Below are 21,719 nucleotides of genomic sequence, written 5' to 3'. Positions count from 1 at the left end.
TAATCCAATTAAAAAATGGGCAGCCGACATGAACAGACATTTTTCCAAAGAACATATACAGATGGTCAGTGGACACCTGAGAAGATGCTCATCATCGCTTACCATCAGGGAAATGCAAATCATAACTACAATGAGATATCACCTTATAACTGTCAGAATGGCTAAAATCAGCATCACATGAAACAACAGGTGCTGCTGAGGATGTGGAGAAAATGGAATACTTGTACGCTGTTGGTGAGAAGGCAAACTGGTGCAGCCACTCTGGAAAAACAGTATGGATGTTCCTCAGAATGTGAAAAATGGAACTACTCTATGATCTAACAATTGCATTACTGGGTATTTAACCAAAAAATACAAAAAAAGTAGTTCACAGGGGGTACATACACCCTATGTGTATGGAAGCATTATGTAAAATAGCCAAATTATGGAAGCAGCCCAAGTGTCCATTAACAGATAAATGGATAAATAAGAGGTGGTGTGTGTGTATGTGTGTGTATATGTATACACAATGGAATATTATTCATCCATAAAAAAGTGTGAAATCTAGCCTTTTGAAATGACATGGATATAACTAGAGTGTATTATGCTAAGCGAAATAAGTCATTCTGAGAATGATGGTTACCGTAGGGAGGTGAGTGGGGGGAATGGGTTAAATAGATGATGGGGATTAAAGAGGGCACTTATTATGAGCAGTAGGTGTTTTATCAAAGTGATGAAACCCTGTATTGTACACCTGAAATGGATATTACACTGTATGTTAACCTACTGGAGTTAAAATAAAACCTTAAAAAAATATAAAGTATTTCTGTCTTCAGTACCTCTTTGGAATAGATTTTAGCCTACCTAGACCCTTGTTTACTTCTCTTATAAATCAGAGGAATAGTAAAATTAAATTACAAAATTTTCCTCTTTATTCTTCTCTGCTGTTGTCCCATGAAGGCAGTTTATTGTCACTGTTCATCTTCCAGTTAGATTTAAAGAATACTTTTCTAAGAATAGTAAAGGAATAGTTGTAATTGAATTTATTAAGAAGCTCTTTTTCATTTAAATTTCTCCTCAGTTGTCTCATAATTGTAAATAAATAGCTTAAAATTTATGTGGTCCTAGGAATGATTTTCTTAAAATATTCTTGTTGAAAATTTTTTGTAACTTATGGTTAGGAGAAGAGGGAGAGTAGACTAATTGGTATGCCCATCCTGTGCTATAAATGGGTTAAATAAAAGTATGCTGAGGTACTGATCCCTTTGTCACTTACAAGTACAAGTGGGTACTGAGGTAGCTGGGTCACCTCTAGAAATGAGCAACCTCTTCCATTTTCTCTGGGTTGCTATGTAAATAGTATTGTTTTCCATATATGTCATCATATAAAAATGGTTGGAAGGAATTGGGGCAGAGAGTAGGTGGCTGACTATATGTCATGAACTTAAAAGCAGATAGGGAAGGTTGTGAGTCCCAAATGACAAATTTTGACTGCTTGTCTAAGGTCTTTACATTTTAGGTGTGTACAGTCAAATAGAAGTCATTCATATGTAGATGTATCTTATATTTTCTTCAGCTGTGTACATGTATAGTTTATTAGAAATATTTTCCAGAACAAATTGATGATAAAAATCTATTTTGGGGGGTACCTGGGTGTCTCAGTTGGTTAAGCATCCAACTCTTGGTTTAGGGTCAGGTCATGATCTCACAGTTCATGAGTTCAAGCCCAGCATCAGACTCTGTGCTGACAGGGCAGAGTCTGCTTGGGATTCTCTCCCTCCCTCTCTTTCTTTTTTTTTTTTATTTTTATTTTTTCAACGTTTATTTATTTTTGGGACAGAGAGAGACAGAGCATGAACGGGGGAGGGGCAGAGAGAGAGGGAGACACAGAATCGGAAACAGGCTCCAGGCTCTGAGCCATCAGCCCAGAGCCCGACGCGGGGCTCGAACTCACGGACTGAGAGATCGTGACCTGGCTGAAGTCGGACGCTTAACCGACTGCGCCACCCAGGCGCCCCCCCCCCCTCTCTTTCTGTCCTTTCCCCATTCATGCTTTTCCTCTATCTCATATTTTTGTAATTTAGATCTAGATTACTCCAAATAAGACTGAGTAGATCATAGTGTATAGACACATATAATAGGTATTGTGTAGCTTTTTACAAAAATAATTATTTTCTTGGCAACTCAGTGGCTCAGTTGGTTAAGCCTCCTACTGTTCATCTCGGTTCAGGTCATGATCGCAGGGTTCGTGAGTTCAAGCCCCCTGTCGGGCTCTGGGCTTACAGCGCAGAGCGTGCTTGGAGTTCCCTCTCCCTCTTTCTCTGTGCCTACCTTACTTAGGCAGTCTCCCTCTCTCTCTCTCTCTCAAAATAAATAAATCAACTTAAAAAAAATTAAAAGTTATATATAATTACTTTCTCATAGGAAATGTAAGAAAACCTAAATAGGAAGGATTAAAGGGTTAAAATGTTGCATTTAGAATTTGAAATGAATATTAATTAAGTAGGTGGTTATAATTGAGCTATGATTTTCACTGCATATTTCATTTTTACTTTCAATGAGTTGCTGTTTCTTTTTACAGTAGCTTTCTGAATGTTTTCAGAAGCAATATCTTGAATATGTCTTTTAAGTTAACCTTATGGCATCCCTATTTCTATTTTTCAGTATTTTATTAGAAGGACAGTCTTTTTATGAGGAAATGACTATGTAAACTACAAAGTATTCAATTCATTATTATTTCACTATTTTTAGAGTAAGCTTCATTGGTGAGCATTTACACTTTAAAATGTCTGTAATTTATTATATGGGTATAAACTTCTGTGACAGAATCCTTGTATGTGATATAGGAGCATAAAATTAGCACTAATAAACCACATTTATTCATTTGACAAATATTTATTTGAGTGCTTACTATGTGCCAAGCACTGCTGTAGAAGCTTGGGTTATATCAGTGAACAAAATACACTCATGGAGTTTAACATTCTACTACTAGTACTATATAGATACATAATACTTTAAAGATATGCTTTTTCTTATAAAACTGCTGTGTATCTTGCTGCAAATGTAGTTACATATATATTTAGAAAAATGTGCTTCAAGAAATTACAGGTAATGTTGCTGTTCGTTTGTATTCCTTTTGTGCCTTACCTTGTAAACATTTTGTGATATCCAGAGTGGATATTAAGAAGTGGCTTTGATTAATTAATTTACTTTTTCTTGTCATGTATATAAGGACGAGGTTATAACAGAAGTAATAGTTAATCCATGTGGATGATGAAATAAGAATATTCAACATAAAATACCTGTTTGTAAGTTTTAATTAGATATTCAGGATATTCATTAACTGGAGTAGCCCTTGTATTTCTAAACCAGTTTTTAGTTTTTTAGACATTACTATAGAGTATTGTGATTATATCCAATAGGATCAAAATTCAAATGGAATCTTTTGTATTTGCACAGAAATTATCATCTATCCAAGACTTCTTACCTAGCTACCACATTTTTTTTTTTGCTACCACATTGTTACTAACTTACTGCCAGCATTTTTTATTGCTAACATTTTCACCTTAGATAAATTACCCTTAGTGGGTAACCATTGCTGAAGTTATGTGTGATCTGTGGAACTGCAGAATTCCCTAAAGGAATTTGTTACTTGGCCAGTTGACTAATTGTAGAATGGAGTTTAGTTAACATTTGCTTGATAAGCTATTTGTCAGTGGCCCCCAAGACCACCCTGAGGTTCAGTGATTCACAGGGACTCAGCATATAGTTATATTCAGGTCTATGATTTCTTACAATCAAAGGGTACAAAGCAAAATCAGCAAAGGGAAAAGGCACATAGAGTCCAGAGGAAACCAGGCATAACCTTCCAAGAGTCTTCTCCCAGTGGAGTCACTCGAGATGTACTGATTTCTTCAGAAATAAGTTATAACAACATGTGAAGTGTCATCTACCAAAGAAGCTCATTCATTAGAGACCCAAGTGTCTAAGTTTTTTTATATATGTTTTAAACACTGTCTGTCTGATGCATACCAAATTTCAGCCTCTCAGAAAGAAAATATATGTTCAGAATAAGCCAATCTAGGCACAGTGAGTCATTCTCATCAGGGAAAGTTTTATATTAGTACAGAGAGCTGTTTACCATTCAAGTACCCAGAGCCAGCCTTGCAAAGCAGGCTTTTCTAAGATGCAATTTTAGGTGACTCTTGAAGGATAGTGAAGCATAAATAGAAGTTTGCCTTGCAAAGAATGGGAGAAAATAACAAGACCTTCAAGGAAAGGTATGGATTCTTGGAAATATGTGACATGTTTAGATAATAGTTCATTGTGGTTTGAATATCAGTACTTAATGAGCTATCTATAAGTAATGGAAATTACCAGGACCCAGACACACACAAAAAAAGGAACTGATAATTTAAACCATTCAAGGTATGCTATGGAAGCCCTAGGGATATGCTAGTCTTGTGACTAGCAGCTTTGGCTTTCACTTACTCAGTGATATGATACAAGGCCTTGAGCCCTCTATGAGGTGGAGAGTTCTTTGAACCCAGATTAAACCTGAATCTCTAAAGGGTATATATAGTCCATTGAAGAATAGGATAGAAAAAAAATGTGCCCATCAATCCAGGTAGATGGCAGAGTTTATCTGTTTCACCCTGGTCTCTGGGTTGAGAAAAATAGTTTCTTTGCATTCATAATCTTGGGCTTTCCCTTATATAGGTTATGATTTGAATGTACATTACTTAGTCTAAAAATCTCAAGCTGAAATACCTCAAAAGTAATTCGGGGTAGTTGATCCTTTGGAGCACCTGGCAGAAGCAGATGCAGAATAAGTACGGAGATGTATGACCTTTACCAAGGATTCTCACATATTACAAATACACTGAAAGTGAGATGACAATAAAAATTATAGAGGAGAGTTCCGGCGAAAGATGGCTGCATAGGAGGGCACTGGGCTCACCTTGTCCTGCTGATCACTTAGATTCCACCCACACCTGCCTAAATAACCCAGAAAACCTCCAGAAACCTACCAGAACGGACTCTCTGGAGCCAAGTGTAGTCAAGAGGCCCACAGAAGAGGTTAGGAAGGGCGGAGAGGCGGTGCATGTTACACGGACTGCCAGGAGGGAGCCGGGACAGTGGAGGGGCAGCCTGCCCAGCAAGGCAGAGCCCCTGAAGTCTGGATTGCAAAAGCAGAGGGGCGGACTGCATGAGTTCTGACAGTCAGCGGGACTTAACATCTGGAATGTTAAAAGTCAACAGCTCTGCTCAGAGAGCAGGAGGGCGAGAGGACAGTAGGAGGGAGAGTTGTTGAGCCCCAGGAGACAGAGCTCAGTTCGGCGGGGAACAAAGGTGCTGGCAAGCGCCATCTCCCTCTCCCATCGCCCAGCCGTAATCCCAAAGGGAACCAGTTCCCATCACTGAACCTCCTTGCACAGTGCAAGCACCCAACGCTGTGCTTCTGTGGATCTATCCCTCCGACTGGTCTGCCTCCCTACCAGAGCTGCAGGGCTCCTCCCGCAGGGGACCACCAAAGGCAAAGCTAGCTAAACCTGCCCCTCCTGCCTCTGTACACCTTGCGGATCCACCCCTTCTAATACGCCCTTGGCCAGATCCCATCCAAGTCTCACCACAAGCCTGGCAGTGTGCAAGGAGCCCAGGTAGGGGCCACACCTCTGCACAGTGAGTCCTGCCCCTGGGAGAGGGGAAGATAAGGTACACACCAGTCTGACTGTGGCCCCATCTGTGGGCTGGGGACAGACATCAGGTCTCACTGCGGCCCCACCCACGAAAACAAGTTACTCCAGACAGCACAGGGGACGTGCCCTGCAGTTTGGCAACACCCCAGGGACTATCCAAAATAACAAAACGGATGAACTCTCCTCAAAACAAACTCCAGGAAGTAGCAACAGCTAATGAATTGATCAGAAATGATTTAAGCAATATAATGGAACAAGAATTTAGAATAATGGTCATAAAGTTAATCTCTGGGCTTCAAAAAAGTATAGACGAATTTTTTCTCTATAGCAGAGAATCTATTGCTACAGAGATCAAGGGACTAAGAAATAGTCAGGAGCAGCTAAAAAATGCTATAAATGAGGTGCAAAATAAAATGGCAACCACAGCTCGGATTAAAGAGGCAGAGGAGAGAATAGGTGAATAAGAAGATAAAATTATGGAAAAGAGGAAGCTGAGAAAAAGATTAAAAAAATCCAGGAGTATGAGGGGAGAATTAGAGCACTAAGTGACGCAATCAAACAGAGCAATATCCATATCATGGTAATACCAGAAGAAGAAAAAGAAGAGACAGAGAAAGGGGCTGAAGGTGTACTTGAACAAATTATAGCTGAGAACTTCCCTGATCTGGGGAAGGAAACAGGCATTGAAATCCAAGAGGCACACAGAAAACTCCCTTCAGATGTAACTTGAATCGATGTTCTGCATGACATATCAGTGAAACTGGCAAAATACAAGGATAAAGTAGAGAATTCTGAAAGCAGCTAGGGAATAAACAGGCCCTAATTTACAAAGGTAAACACATAAGGGTAGTAGCTGACCTACCTACTGAAACTTGGCAGGCCAGAAAGGAATGGCAAGAAATCTTCAATGTGATGAACAGAAAAAAAAAAAATGCAGCCGAGAATCCTTCATCCAGCAAGTCTGTCTTTAAAAATAGAAGGAGAGATAAAGGTCTTCCCAAACAAACAAAAACTGAAGGAATTCATCACCACTAAACCAGTCCTACAAGAGATCCTAAGGGGGATTCTGTGAGTGAAATGTTGCAAGGACCACAAAGTACCAGAGACATCACTACAAGCATGACATCTACAGACATCACAATGACTTCTAAACCCATATCTTTCAATTATATCACTGAATGTAAATGGACTAAATGCTCCAACCAAAAGACATAGGGTATCAGAATGGATAAAAAAGCAAAACATATCTATTTGCTATCTACAAGAGACTCATTTTAGACCCGAGGACACCTTCAGATTGAAAGTGAGGGGATGGAGAACTATCTATCATGCTACTGGAAGTCAAAAGAAAGCTGGAGTAGCCATACTTATATCACACAAACTAGACTTTAAATTAAAGGCTGTAACAAGAGATGAAGAATGGCATTATGTAATAATTACAGGGTCTGTCCATGAGGAAGAGCTAACAATTATAAATGTCTATGTGCCAAATACGGGAGCCCCCAAATGTATAAAACAATCACAAACACAAGCAACCTTATTGAAAAGAATGGTAATTGCAGGGGACTTTGATACTCCACTTACAACAATGGATAGATCATCTTGACACAGGATCAATAAAGAAACAAGGGCCCTCAATGATACATTGGATTAGATGGACTTGGCAGATCTATTTAGAACTCTGCATCCCAAAGCAACAGAATATACTTTATTCTCAAGTGCACATGGAACATTCTCCAAGATATATCGCATACTATTTTGGGTCACAAAACAGCCCTTCATAATTGTAAAAGAATTGAGATCATACCATGCACACTTGCAGACCACAGTCCTATGAAACTTGAAATCAACCACAAGAAAAAGTCAGGAAAACCTCCAAAAGTATGGAAGTAAAGAACACCCTTTTAAAGAATGAATGGGTGAACCAGGCAATTAGAGGAGAAATTTAAAAATATATGGAAACAGATGAAAATGAAAACACAACAATCCAAATGCTTTGGGATGCAGCGAAGGCAGTCCTGAGCGGAAAATACATTGCAATCCAGGCCTGTCTCAAGGAACAAGAAAAATCCCAAATACAAAATCTAACAGTACACCTATAGGAAATAGAAGCAGAACAGCAAAGACACCCCAAACCCAGCAGAAGAAGAGAAATAATGAAGAGTAGAGCAGAAGTAAACAATATAGAATCTAAAAAAACTGTAGAGCAGATCAGTGAAACCAAGAGTTGGTTTTTTGAAAAAACACACAAAATTGATAAACCTTTAGCCACGCTTCTCAAACGGAAAAGGGAGATGATCCAAATAGATAAAATCATGAATGAAAATGGAATTATGACAACCAATCCCTCAGAAATACAAGCCATTATCAGGGAACACTATGAAAAATTATATGCCAACAAACTGGGCAACCTGGAAGAAATGGACAAATTCCTAAATACCCACACACTTCCAAAACTCAAACAGGAAGAAATAGAAAACTTGAACTTAACCAGTGAATAAATTGAACGAGTTATCAAAAATCTCCCAACAAATAAGAGTCCAGGACCCGATGGCTTCCCAGGGGAATTGTACCAGAAATTTAAAGCAGAGATAATACCTAACCTTCTCAAGCTATTCCAAAAAATAGAAAGGGAAGGAAAACTTCCAGACTCATTCTATGAAGCCAGCATTACTTTGATTCCTAAACCGGACAGAGGCCCAGTAAAAAAAGAGAACTACAAGCCAATATCCCTGATGAATATGGATGCAAAAATTCTCAATAAGATACTAGCAAATCGAATTCAACAGCATATAAAAAGAATTATTTACCATGATCTAGCGGGATTCATTCGTGGGCTGCAGGGCTGTTTCAACATTCGCAAATCAATCAATGTGATACATCACATCAATAAAAGAAAAGATAAGAACCATATGATCCTGTCAATCGATGCAGAAAAAGGATTTGACAAAATTCAGCACCCTTTCTTAATAAAAACCCTCGAGAAAGTTGGGATAGAAGGAACATCCTTAAACATCATCAAACCCATTTATGAAAAGCCCACAGCTAATATCATCCTCAATGGGGAAAAACTGAGCGCTTTCTCCCTGAGATCAGGAACACGACAGGGATGTCCACTCTCACTGCTGTTGTTTAACATAGTGTTGGAAGTGCTAGCATCAGTAAGCAGACAACAAAAGGAAATCAAAGGCATCAAAATTGGCAAAGATGAAGTCAAGCTTTCACTTTTTGCAGACGACATGATATTATACATGGAAAACCCGATAGACTCCACCAAACGTCTGCTAGAACTGATACATGAATTCAGCAAAGTTGCAGGATACAAAATCAATGTACAGAAATCAGTTTCATTCTTATACACTAACAATGAAGCAACAGAAAGACAAGTAAAGAAACTGATCCCACTCACAGTTGCATCGAGAATCATAAAATACCTAGGAATAAACCTAACCAAAGATGTAAAAGATCTGTGAGCTGAAAACTTTTGAAAGCTTATGAAGGAAATTGAAGAAGACAGAAATGGAAAAGCATTCCGTGCTCATGGATTGGAAGAATAAATATTGTTAAAATGTCAATACTACCCAAAGCAGTCTACACATTCCATGCAACAAAATTGCACCAGCATTCCTCTGAAAGCTAGAACATACAATCCTAAAGTTTGTATGGAACCACAAAAGACTCTGAATAGCCAAAGTAATTTTGAGGAAGAAGACCAAAGTGATAGGCATCACAATCCCAGACTTTAGCCTCTACTACAAAGCTGTAATCATCAAGACAGCATGGTACTGGCACAAAAACAGACACATAGACCAATGGAGTAGAATAGAAACCCCAGAATTAGACCCAGAAAAGTATAGCCAACTAATCTTTGACAAAGCAGCAAAGAATATCCAATGGAAAAAGACAATCTCTTTCACAAATGGTTTTGGGAGAGCTGGATGGCAACATGCAGAATGAAACTAGACCACTTTCTTACACCATTCACAAAGATAAACTCAAAATAGGTAAAGGACCTGAATGTGAGACAGGAAACTATCAAAACCCTAGAGGAGAAAGCAGGAAAAAACCTCTCTGACCTCAGGCGCAGCAATTTCTTACTTGACACATCCCCAAAGGCAAGGGAATTAAAAGCAAATGAACTATTGGGATCTCATGAAGATAAAAAGCTTTTGCACTGCAAAGGAAACAGTCAACAAAACTAAAAGGCAAGCAACAGAATGGGAAGAGATATTTGCAAATGACATATCGGGCAAAGGGCTAGTATCCAAAATCTATACAGAACTCACCAAACTCCACACCCGAAAAACAAATAATTCAGTGACGAAATGGGCAGAAAACATGAATAGGCACATCTCTAAAGAAGACATCCAGATGGCCAACAGGCACATGAAAAGAGGCTCAGCATCACTCCTCATCAGGGAAATACAAATTAAAAACACACTGAGATATCACCTCACGCCAGTCAGAGTGGCCAAAATGAACAAATCAGGAGACTATAGATGCTGGAGAGGATGTGGAGAAACGGGAACCCTCTAGCACTGTTGGTGGGAATGCAAACTGGTGCAGCCGCTCTGGAAAACAGTGTGGAGGCTCCTCAAAAAATTAAGAATAGACCTACCCTATGACCCAGGAATAGCACTGCTGGGAATTTACCCAAGGTATACAGGAATGCTGATGCATAGGGGCACTTGTACCCCAATGTTTATAGCAGCACTTTCAACAACTGCCAAATTATGTAAAGAGCCTAAATGTCCATCAACTGATGAATGGATAAAGAAATTGTGGTTTATATACACAATGGAATACTACGTGGCAATGAGAAAGAATGAAATATGGCCTTTTGTAGCAACGTGGATGGAACTGGAGAGTGTTATGCTAAGTGAAATAAGTCATATAGAGAAAGACAGATACTGTATGTTTTCACTCTTATGTGGATCCTGAGAACCTTAACTGAAGACCATGGGGGAGGGGAAGGTAAAAAAAAAAAAAGAGAGGGAGGGAGCCAAAACTTAAAAGACTCTTAAAAACGGAGAACAAACTGAGGGTTGATGGGGTTTCGAGGGAGGGGAGGGTGGGTGAGGGGTATTGAGGAGGGCACCTGTTGGGATGAGCACTAGGTGTTGTATGGAAACCAATTTGACAATAAATCTCACATTAAAAAAATTACAGAATAATCAAGGAAACTATTATCTTCAGGAAACGTTAGCCACGATATGAGTTAGCAGCAAGCCTGACAAAAGTTAACACACAAAACTAACAGCCTAATTAGATTCTCTAGAGCCTCAGATAATAGAAGTTTTTGATAAAGACTACAGTTATTTTTAGTGAGAATTTTAAATATCACATGTATAAGTTTATGCCCTAAAATTTAAAACTTATGAGATAGACCATATTCTAGAAAAGTATAACAACATTGAGTGTTCTTTTGACAGTTGCCAAAAATTAGAAATGATCTACATGTCTATGAGAGGGACTGATGAGATGCCATAATGTCTATGAGGAGAGCTAAAAATGATGGTATATTTGGGCAGTGGAATTCTACATAGAGGTTAGAGTGATTAAGTAAGTCTCACTTTGAATGAAAAATGATAAGCTACATTTATTGAAGAAATAAATCATATAAAGATACATCCAGTATGTACTCATTACATGTAGTTTAAAAACATGAAAGGTAATATAGGGTTTAGGCATACATGTGTAGTGAAAATATAAAAACATACACAAAAATAGTAAATATAGAATTGAGGGTTTTATTTTATTTTGATTTATATATATTTGTGTTTTTACCTTTTTTAAGTGTAGTTGACTCAATATTACATTAGTTTCAGGTGTACAACTTAGTGATTTGACAAGTTTATGCATTATGCTATATTCCCCACAAATGTGGCTATCATTTGTCCTGTTATATTGCTATTAATATCATTAACTGTATTCCTTATGCTGTGCCTTTTATTCTCATGGCTTGATTTGTTCTATGTATTTATAGGTCTGATACTGCTTTTTGTTTATTCATTTGTTTTGCTTTGTTTTTAGATTCCCATGAGTTAACTCATTCCATAACCAGAGGCCTGTATGTCCCTCTCCCCTTCACCCATTTTGTCTGCCCATCCTCTTCCCCTCTGGCAACACTGTTTGTTCTCTGTATTTATATATCTGATTCTGCTTTTTTTTAATTCATTTTTTAAGATTCCGCTTATGGGCAGAATCATATGGTATTTTCCCTTAGGAGTCTGACTTATTTCACATATCTTAATGCCCTGTAAATCTAGAGAGTTTTATAAGTTGGGATTTTAGAAACCTCCTAGAAAGAAGGGAGGGATAGAAGAGGATGCAATTGGGTATGGTTACATATTATTCGTCAACTGCATCAGAAGCAGATTTAATTAATAAGTGGTAAAATTTAATAAAGATTGGATGTGGGAAACACTGCTGTTCATTATATTCTATATACTTTTGTGAATGTATAAAATATTTTGTTTATAACAAAAATGTGTAAAAATTTAAAATAGTTTGCATTAAAAAGCAGTTCAGGGAAGGTACAAAAAGCAGGTAAACCTTTATGTTCCTTGTTTTGAATTGAACTGTTTATGTTTAGATATTAATGGATTATTTTGTATTACTTTCTTCTTATATCTTTTATAGTCAAAAGTTTGCGGGGAAAATAAGAAAATGATTTAACATGATATCATCATTCTGGGATCAATCCTTGTTTGTTTTCCAGAATTCTGTTAGGAAAGAGAAATGTTTCATGCCCCTAAGATCTTTTCTCTCTTGATCTCTGAGTCAGTCTGTCTCTTCCCTCCCTCCTCTCCTCCCTACCTTTCTCTGTCTTTCTTTGGTTCTCTAGGTCTTTTTTCTCTCCTAGTCTCTGTCTCTTGGGATGTGTGTTGGGAGTTATACTCTCTCAGTGCCTTGGGGCTTTGCCTCTTAGGGTCTCTGTTTTTCTGAGTCTCTCACTCCCAGGCACTGTTTCTCATAGTTGTACTTTCTCAGGGTCTTTCTCTTGCTTACTCTCTCACTTGATGTGCCTGCTCCCACTCAATGTTTTTCTTCTTTTGCATCCAAACATGTGTGTTTGTGTGTGTCTGACTCCCTGTCTCTTTCTCTCCCTCTCCTAGGGTGGGTTTGTCCCCTCTGCTCTACTCCCCCACCTTGTGTCTTTTTCTCACAGTATAACTCTCTCTTTCCTGGGGTGGTCTTTTTTTCCCTCTTTTTGCAAGAGGGTGCCCTCCCTCCCTGTCATCCCCCTCTCCCCTCTCCTCTTCTTCCTTCCCCTCTCTCCCTCTCTCTCCTCTTTCTCTTGGTGCCTGTCTTAATCCTTCTTTCAGGATCTTTCAGTTTTCTTATTTGCCTACTTATTTATGTTTCATTTGTTTTATTTAGGTAAAGCTACTTCTTCTAATCCAAGCAGCCCAGCTCCAGACTGGTACAAAGATTTTGTTACAGATGCTGATGCTGAGGTTTTAGAACATTCTGGAAAAATGGTACTTCTCTTTGAAATTCTTCGAATGGCAGAGGAAATTGGGGATAAAGTGTAAGTTTCTCCTATTTTTATTCTGTAAATGAACCTTTTTAATAATCATTCTGTTGTTTAAACAATTTATTTGAAGAAATCTGTTTTGTTTTCTTCCTTAGAAAGATGTAATTTTTTTGGTTAATGTAGTGATAGACCACTGTCTTCCTTCTAAGCCACTAGTTCTGAGTGCATATTCTGGTTATTTCTTCATTGCGGTTTTCCCTTTCTGGCTATTGCACCTTGAACTTATTTCTTTGAGCCAAGCCTCTGATGGATATCTATATTTCACTATCTTTAAACTTATTTTTCAATCCATGTAGTGTGGTTTCTACCATGTTACTTTATTGAGATTTTTTCCCCCTAAAGTCAGTTAGTGACCTTTTAATCTCCAAATCTAGTGCCCTTCAGACTGTATTTCACCTCTTTGACTATTCTCCATAATTTCTCCTTTGTTTTTGTTCCTGTTTGTTTTACTTCTAGCATTTGTGTCCCCATTCCCTTCCTTGCGTCCCTGCCTTCCACTCTCATCCTTCAAATTACTATTCAGAAAACATACTTTTAATGTTTTGAACCATACTTACTGTTTAGGTTGTTATAAGGTCCCAACATCTGATCATAAAATATTTTAAAAATGTGTCTGTGATTCTTTAATAACAGTTTAACATAAGGCTGAAATAAACCTTTTATCTTAAAAACTTTCAAACTCACTTCTTTTAACTCTTGGAAGGAGGTAGATCTGCTATTAATATTTCTAATCCATCTTTTAATATACCTCTAATGTTAATACATTCTTTTTTTTAAATTTTTTTTAAATTTTAATGTTTATTTCTGAGACAGAGACAGAGCATGAGTGGGGGAGGGGCAGAGAGAGAGGGAGACACAGAATCAGAAGCAGGCTCCAGGCTCTGAGCTGTCAGCACAGAGCCCGATGCGGGGCTCGAACTCACAAACCGTGAGATCATGACCTGATCTGAAGTCAGTCGCTCAACTGACTGAGCCACCCAGGCAACCCTAATGTTAATGCATTCTAATATACTTGTATGTCTTTTCACTGGATAGTGAGTTGTTTGAAGACACAGAGTGTTTTATTATTTTTATTAACTTACTATATCTTGCACTTAGTAATTACTCGATAAAATTTATTTTTGTTGTATATTACGACTTTATTTACACAGAAACAAGTGGTTCAGATATGTGATGAATGGAGTGACAGTATTGGAGGTAAAGGACATGTTTTGGAATAGAAATAACAGGATTTAGTACATTAAATTCAGGGCAATAAGAGTAGTCAAAAATGACTCCTAGGCTTCCAGACCAGGAGGCTGGTGAATTCTGGTGCTACTTACTAAAATGGAGAATAGGGAAGAACTACGTTTATTAGACATTGTAAAGAAGTCTGTTCTGGCTATGTTAAGTTTGAGAGCCCTATTAGATATCCATAGAAGATGCAAGTAAAAAGTGGATATTTGAATTCAGCATTCCTAAGAAGTCAGGAGAAATGATTGCTCTGACATGCTTTGCTCTTTTCTGCTATCAACTTCTGTAGTTTAAAATTAATTTTTATTTGGGTACCATACAAGAATTTTAAGAATATGGAAGGGATTTTAGTGGTCTTTTAATTTCCTAGGCAGTGCAAGAATCTCTTCCACCATTTTCATCATGATGTTCTCGTAGCCTCTCCTATGGTAGAACATTTGCCATTTCAGAAGGCTACCTATAGTTGAATACTTCAAATTTTTAGAAATTGTATCCTTATCTTTAGTTTGTACTTTATCCCTATACATTTTCCTTGTGGTTTAAAATTGAACATATCTTTTGCTTTTTTTACACTCTTACAGTGATATTTTTTTAGTTATAAGCCCAACTGATAGACATTATCAGTGCTAGTACTATAAAACTATGCATTTCCTTAACTGTGATTACCACTATTCTTTATTTGTCCAACATTTCCTTATGGAAGTTTTCAAACATAAAAACAGAAAGAATTTTACAGTGAATACCCATATACCTATCACCTAGCATCTATACTATATTCTATATTTCATTGTACTGTCTTTATTACGTATCTATTTATCTATCCATCTTATTTTCCTGGTGCCTTCCAATGCAGGTTGCAGACATCAGTACTACTGTTTTAATTGTCTCCTTTTCAGATAATGGTGGGTTCATCTCTCTTGTCACTTTTAGCTTTTTTTTTTTCCTCTGCATTGATCTATTCTTTGTATGGCCTAATTTCATAGGTTTTAAACATATTTCAGTTTTTTAGCACCCATCTCAAAATATGGTCACAGCAAACAAAACACTTCAACTGAGTTTTTATTAACACAGAGTTATAGTAAAGCAGGTTCTTGTTTATTCTGGACCCTATAGTTCATCCATGCGGTCCAATAGAGAGGTTTTCCAACATCTAAGTAACACTGTTGGTTCATATTGAACTCATGGTCAACTGAGACTCTCGTTTATTTTTTAAAGAAGAACTGCTGTTAAATCAGATTTTTCTATTCTCTATTTGTGCAGTTGATCTTTTGACCCAAGTGTAAACTTGATATTTCATGGGGCAAAAGATAAATGAATTCCAGTGATTTTAGCCAATGGTGTGTTGATAAGTGTTTAACAACTGACTCTTCAGAAAAATAATAGCACAAAAGGAAATGAAGCAAGAAAGAAAAGCTCTAATTTGTAACATTTGCTGATTTTCATAGTCAAATACTGCCATGTTCAATTTTAAGCTATCATCATGATGTCAGTGGGGGGAAGAAATGCTAACAATCTACTTTCCTGTTCCAAGCTAGTTATAGCTAATTCCAGTACACTACTGGTTTCAGTCCAGCCCTTCTAACTTGTTTTCTGTCATTCAAATATTAAAATTTGATTAAATTTTAATTTTCCAGATTTTTTATATATGTATGAATTTGATTTGTATTGATTTTATATTTTCATAGGAGTCACTAATAAAATAGATAAAGCCAAGGTAGTTTATACAAGTTTGAAAATTATTACCAATCCGGGCAGTAGTTTTTCATGTTATCTGCAACTAGAAAAAGTTAACAGAGATAACCATTAGTATGTAGCCACTTAATCCTAATAATACCACCTTTTTCATAGTGAGGTTTTTCTGAGCTCAGTGGTTCCCAGAACCAGTCTTAATGCTGACTCAAGTCAACCTTTTTCCAGAATAGTAACCCAAATTCCAGATTAATTCCAATTAAATAAATAATTAGTATTTCTAAGAATAAGTTTCCTAGTTATAGGAATTGCAAGAAACTTAATCTGTAGCTCAGAAAGAAGTGATTCAGTAAAGGTTTTGATTCTGGGAAAGATAATCAACCTCCTGAGGGATCAAGGCCATTGGTCATTTACACTTAGTATTGGGAATAAATTCATTTCCTTACCAGTATACCAGGAGTACCAACTAGGAGACATTAGACTTCCATAGTGCATGCAGAGTTTAGGAAGTCATACAATAGCCAGTGCATATGTTGTTAACTCCAACAGCTGTTTCATAACTTGAGTTGTTCTTTTTAGTTCTACTAAATCTGAAGACATCCAGCATTGAGTGTTGAAGGATCTTCTGGAGTCATAAAAGCATTGTTCTCTTATAGTACAGCTTTCAGAATCAATTAAAACCAAACTGCTTGGACAGATGTCTAGTTCCTTATATACTAACCTACTTTGTTTGCATATGTAAGGGAGAGAATGAGCCTTCCTTCATTCTCTTTCTAGATTTTTTTTTCATTTCCTGTGTATAATTATGTCCACTTCTCACCAAAGGGATAGATGAGAGTAGTGATTTTCAAACTGTTTCTCAGAGCCCTTGAAAGTTGGTGACCTAGAGCAAAGGCTAAGGGGCCAGTGACACTTTTACCTTCTTCTCCCCCAAGGCACCCTGATTTTATGTGTATGTATACACACGTGTGTGTGTGTGTGTGTGTGTATATTTTTTTTATTTAAGTCCCAGTTAGTTAACATACAATGTAATTGTAGTTTCAGGTTCAACAGGTGATGGGGATTAAAGAGTGTACTTGTGATGAGCATCAGGTGTTGTATAGAAGTGTTGAATCACTATATAGTAATTATATTGAAATTATTTATTATATTTAATACCGCATAAGCCATTTTCATGGCTAAAATCAGGAGTTAGAAAACTATTGGGATGGAGAATCAGGAATCTGCAGACATATTTGAAATGGAATAACAAAGTGTTTTAGAATGTGTATAAGTCTAAAATTACTCAAATACTTTTAATAAGACTTTTTTATCATATTCACTAAGTAGTGTCTTTTATACAATAAAAGTTTTAAATTTTCTGAAATCCTGTTTATCAGCTTTTTTCCTGTAGATCATACTTTTGGTGTTCTAAGAATTGTTTGTCTAACCCCAAGTTACACGAATTTTCTTAATTGTGTTTTTTAAACATTCTACAGTTTAACATTTTAAATTTATATTTATGCTGCATCTTGAATTACTTTTTGTATAAAGTGTGAGATTTAGGCCAAAATTCTTTTTTTTTTTTTTTTTTGCATATGGATGTTGAATTTTGCCAAGATCATTGTTGAAAAAATTATCCTTTTTCCACTGAATTGCCTCTGCTCTTTGTAAAAAACCATTTAGCTAACTATATTGTGTGGCTTTCTATATCTGGACCCTATATTCTGTTCCATTGATTTGTGCTTGTCCCTTAATCAGCACTACATTCTGATTACTTAAGCTTTGTAAACGTTGAAATCACATAAAGTTAGGCCTCCAACTTTTTCAAAGTTGTTTTGGGTACTGTGTGTGCTCAGCATTCTCATATAAACTTTAGAATCAGCTTGTTAATTTCTCAAAAGTCATACTATAGTTTTGATTAGAATTGTGTTGAATTTGTAGACCAATTTGGGAAGAAGTGATATCTTTACTATGTGAATATTCTAATTCATGAACACTCTCCATTTTTTTAGCCTTGTTTTCAGCCAGTCTCTCATATCTCTGGACTTGATTGAAGATTTTCTTGAATTGGCTAGTAGGGAAAAGACAGAAGATAAAGATAAACCTCTTATTTACAAAGGTAAGTTACAAACATTTCTGTATTATAATTTTTGTATATGTGTTGCCGAAGCGAGCACTGTATTATAATTTTTGAAACCTTCGTTTAAATGTATTTTACAAGCATTTTAACAATAAAAGAAAAAAATACTACCCAGACACACAACTTTAATGTATTCATTTTTTCTGCACATTCTTCTTGTCCTTATCTAGGTAAATATGGTCTTAACTGTTGGAATTGTAACATAAAATAAGATTTTTTGTTTTTTTTGTTTTTGTAAAGAGCTTTATTGAGATACAATTCACATATCATGCAGTTCAACCATTTTAAGTGAACAGTTTATTGGTTTTTAGTATATTCATGGAGTTGTGCAACCATCACCACAACTTTCAACCATTTTAATCGCCACCAAAGAAACCCTGTACCCTTTAGCTGTTACCCTCCTACCCGTGCCTTCCACCTCTTCACACCTTAAGCAGTCACTCATCAATCTACTTTCTGTTTCTATAGGTTAACCTGTTCTGAAACTTTCATATAAAGGGATTCATATAATATGTGTTTTTTTGTGACTGTTTTTTTTTCATATAGTGTGTTTCAGGGTTATTCCATGTTGTAGCATGTGTCAATATTGTATTCATTAGGTAATAAAGACCTAATATTCCATTGTATGGATAATACCCACATTTTGATTATCCATTTATTCATTCATATATATCTGGGTTGTTTTCACCTTTTGACTGTTGTGAACAGTGCTATGATAAATATTTGTATTCAAGTATTTAAGCATCTGTTTTCACTTCTTTTGGTTGTATACTTAGGAATGGAATTATTGGGTATTGTGGTAATTTTATGTTTAACTTATTGAGGAACCACCAAACTGTTTTCCTTACTGGCTGTACTATTTTACATTTCCACAAGCAGTGTACAAGGGTTCCAGTTTCTCCACATCTTCACCAATAGTTATCTTCTGTTTTGTTTTGCTTTGCTTTGCTTTGCTTTGCTTTGCTTTGCTTTGTTTTATTACAAGCATACCTCAGGGATATTGAGGGTTTGGTTCCAGACCACTGCAAAAAAGCCTGGAGCCTGCTTTGGATTCTTTGTCTCCCTCTCTCTCTCTCTCTGCCCCTCCCCCACTCACGCTCTCTCTCAAAAAATGAATAATCATTAAAAAAATAAGACAGCAGTGAAGTTTGCTGCATTGATTGACTTTTTACATGAACAGTTTCTGTGTAGCATGCAATGCTGTTTGATAACATTTTGCCCCCAGTAGAATTCCTTTCAAAATTGGATTCAGTCTTCTCAAACCCTGCTGCTGCTTTATCAAATATGTTTATATAACATTTTGGATCATTTGTTGTCATTTCAGTGATCTTCACAGCATCTTCACCAGAAGTAGATTCCATCTCAAGAAACCACTTCCTTTTCTCATCTGTAAGAGGCAAATCCTCATCTGTTCAAGTTTTATCTTGACATTGCAACAATTCAGTCCTATCTTCAGGCTTCACTTCCCTTTTTTTTTTTCAAAAAACTTTTTTAAGTTTATTTATTTTAAGAGAGAGACAGTGTGAGTGGGGGAGGGGTAGAGAGGGAGACAGAAAATCCCTAGCAGGCTCTGTGCTGCCAGGGTGGAGCCCAATGTAGGGATCAAACCCACTAAAGTGTGAGATTATGACCTGAGCTGAAACCAAGAGTTGGATGCTTAACCGACTGAGCCACCCAGGCACCCCTCAGGCTTCACTTCTAATTCCAGTTGTCTTGCTATTTCAATCACATCTGAAGTTATTTCTTCCAGTGAAATCTTGAACCTCTAAAATTCATCTATGAGGGTTGGATTCAACTTCTTCCAAATGTCGATATTTTGACCTCTTCCCATGAATCACAAATGTTCTTTTTTATTACTTTTTATTTTGAAAGAGAGAGAGAGTGTATGCATGCAAGCAGGGGAGGAGCAAAGAGAGAGGGAGAGAGAGAATCCCAAGCAGGTTCTGCACCATCAGTGCAGAACCCAATGTGGGTCCGAACCCATGAACTATGAGATCATGACCTGAACTGAAATCAAGTTGGATGCTTAACTGACTGAGTCACCCACGTGCCCCCACAAATGTTCTTAATAGCACCTAGAATGGTGAATGCTTTCCAGAAGGTTTTCAATTTATTTTGAGGCTACAGCCTTACAAAATGTATTTCTTAAATCATAAAACTCGAATGTTTAAATTACTCTTTCATTTATGGGCTGCAGAATAAATGGTGTGTTAGCAGATCATGAAAACAACATTAATCTTGTGTTCATTTTCATAAGACTTCTTGGCTGATGAGGTGCATGGTCAATGAGCAGTAATATTTTGAAAGAAGCCTTTTTTTTTCCTGAGCAGTAGGTCTCAACAGTGGACTTAAAATACTTAGTAAACCAGGTCAAAAACAGATGTGCCGTCATCCAGGCCTTGTTGTTCCCTTTATAGAGCACAGGCAGTGTAGATTTAGCTTAATTCTTCAGAGGCCCTGGATTTTCAGAATAGTAAATGAGCATTAGCTTCAACTTAAAGTTACCAGCTGAATTAGCCCCTAAGAAGAGAGTCAGTCTGTTCTTTGAGTTTTGAAGCCAGGCATTGACTTCTCTCTAGCTATGAAAGTCAGAGATGACATCATCTTGTAATAGAAGGCTGTTTTGTCTACATTGAAAATACATTGTTTAGTATAGCCACCTTTACTAATTATTTTAGCTAGATCTTCTGGATAACCTGCAACAGCTTTTACATCAGCACTTGTTGCTTCACCTTGCAATTTTGTGTTATGGAGACCACTTTCTTTATATCTCATGAGTCAACCTCTGCTTGCTTTAAACTTTTATTTTGCAGCTTCTTCACCTCTCTTGGCTTTCATAGAACTGGAGAGAGTTAGGGCCTTGCTCTGGATTAGATTTTGGCCTAATGAAATGTCATGACTGGTTTGATTTTCTATCCAGACCACTAAAACTTTTTCCACATCAGCAATAAGACTGTTTTGCTTCTTTAAACATTCATGTGTTCACTGGAGTAGCACTTTTAATTTCCTTGGAGAACTTTTCCTTTGCATTTACAACTTGGCTAACTGGCAGAAGAGGCCTAGCTTTAGGCCCATCGCATCTGTCAACATGCCTTCCTCATTAAGCTTAATCATTTCTAGCTTTTGACTTAAAGTGAGAAACATGACTCCTCCTTTTACTTGAACACCTAGAGGCCAAGTGTAGGGTTATTAATTGGCCCAATTTCATTATTATTGTGTCTCAGAAAATAGGAAGGTCTGAGGAGAGGGAGAAATGTGGGGGATTGGCCAGTTGGTGGAACAGTCAGAACATACGCAACACATATTAGTGAAGTTCTCTGTCTTCAGTGGGTGTAATTTGTTGTACCTCAAAATAGTTACAATAGTAATGTCAGATTTTACTGAACACGGGTCACCATAACGAATATGATAATGAAAAAGTTTGAAATATTGCTAGAATTTCCAAAATGTGACACAG

General features: G+C 37.0%; 1 protein-coding gene across 1 annotated transcript in view; it reads left to right on the top strand.

Annotated features, from left to right (window-relative positions):
• The window catches only part of ATRX (ATRX chromatin remodeler), a 331,615-nt gene that overhangs the window by 229,773 nt on the left and 80,123 nt on the right, over window positions 1-21,719 (top strand). The window contains 2 exon segments of the mRNA XM_030306144.1: window positions 13,062-13,212; window positions 18,135-18,241. Coding sequence (XP_030162004.1) covers window positions 13,062-13,212; window positions 18,135-18,241 — 258 coding nt within the window.

This window comes from Lynx canadensis, chromosome X, assembly GCF_007474595.2.
Source record: "Lynx canadensis isolate LIC74 chromosome X, mLynCan4.pri.v2, whole genome shotgun sequence".
Classification (NCBI taxonomy): domain Eukaryota; kingdom Metazoa; phylum Chordata; class Mammalia; order Carnivora; family Felidae; genus Lynx; species Lynx canadensis.
The sequence above is the reverse complement of the archived record's forward strand: the minus strand, read 5'-3'. Positions and strand labels throughout refer to the sequence as shown.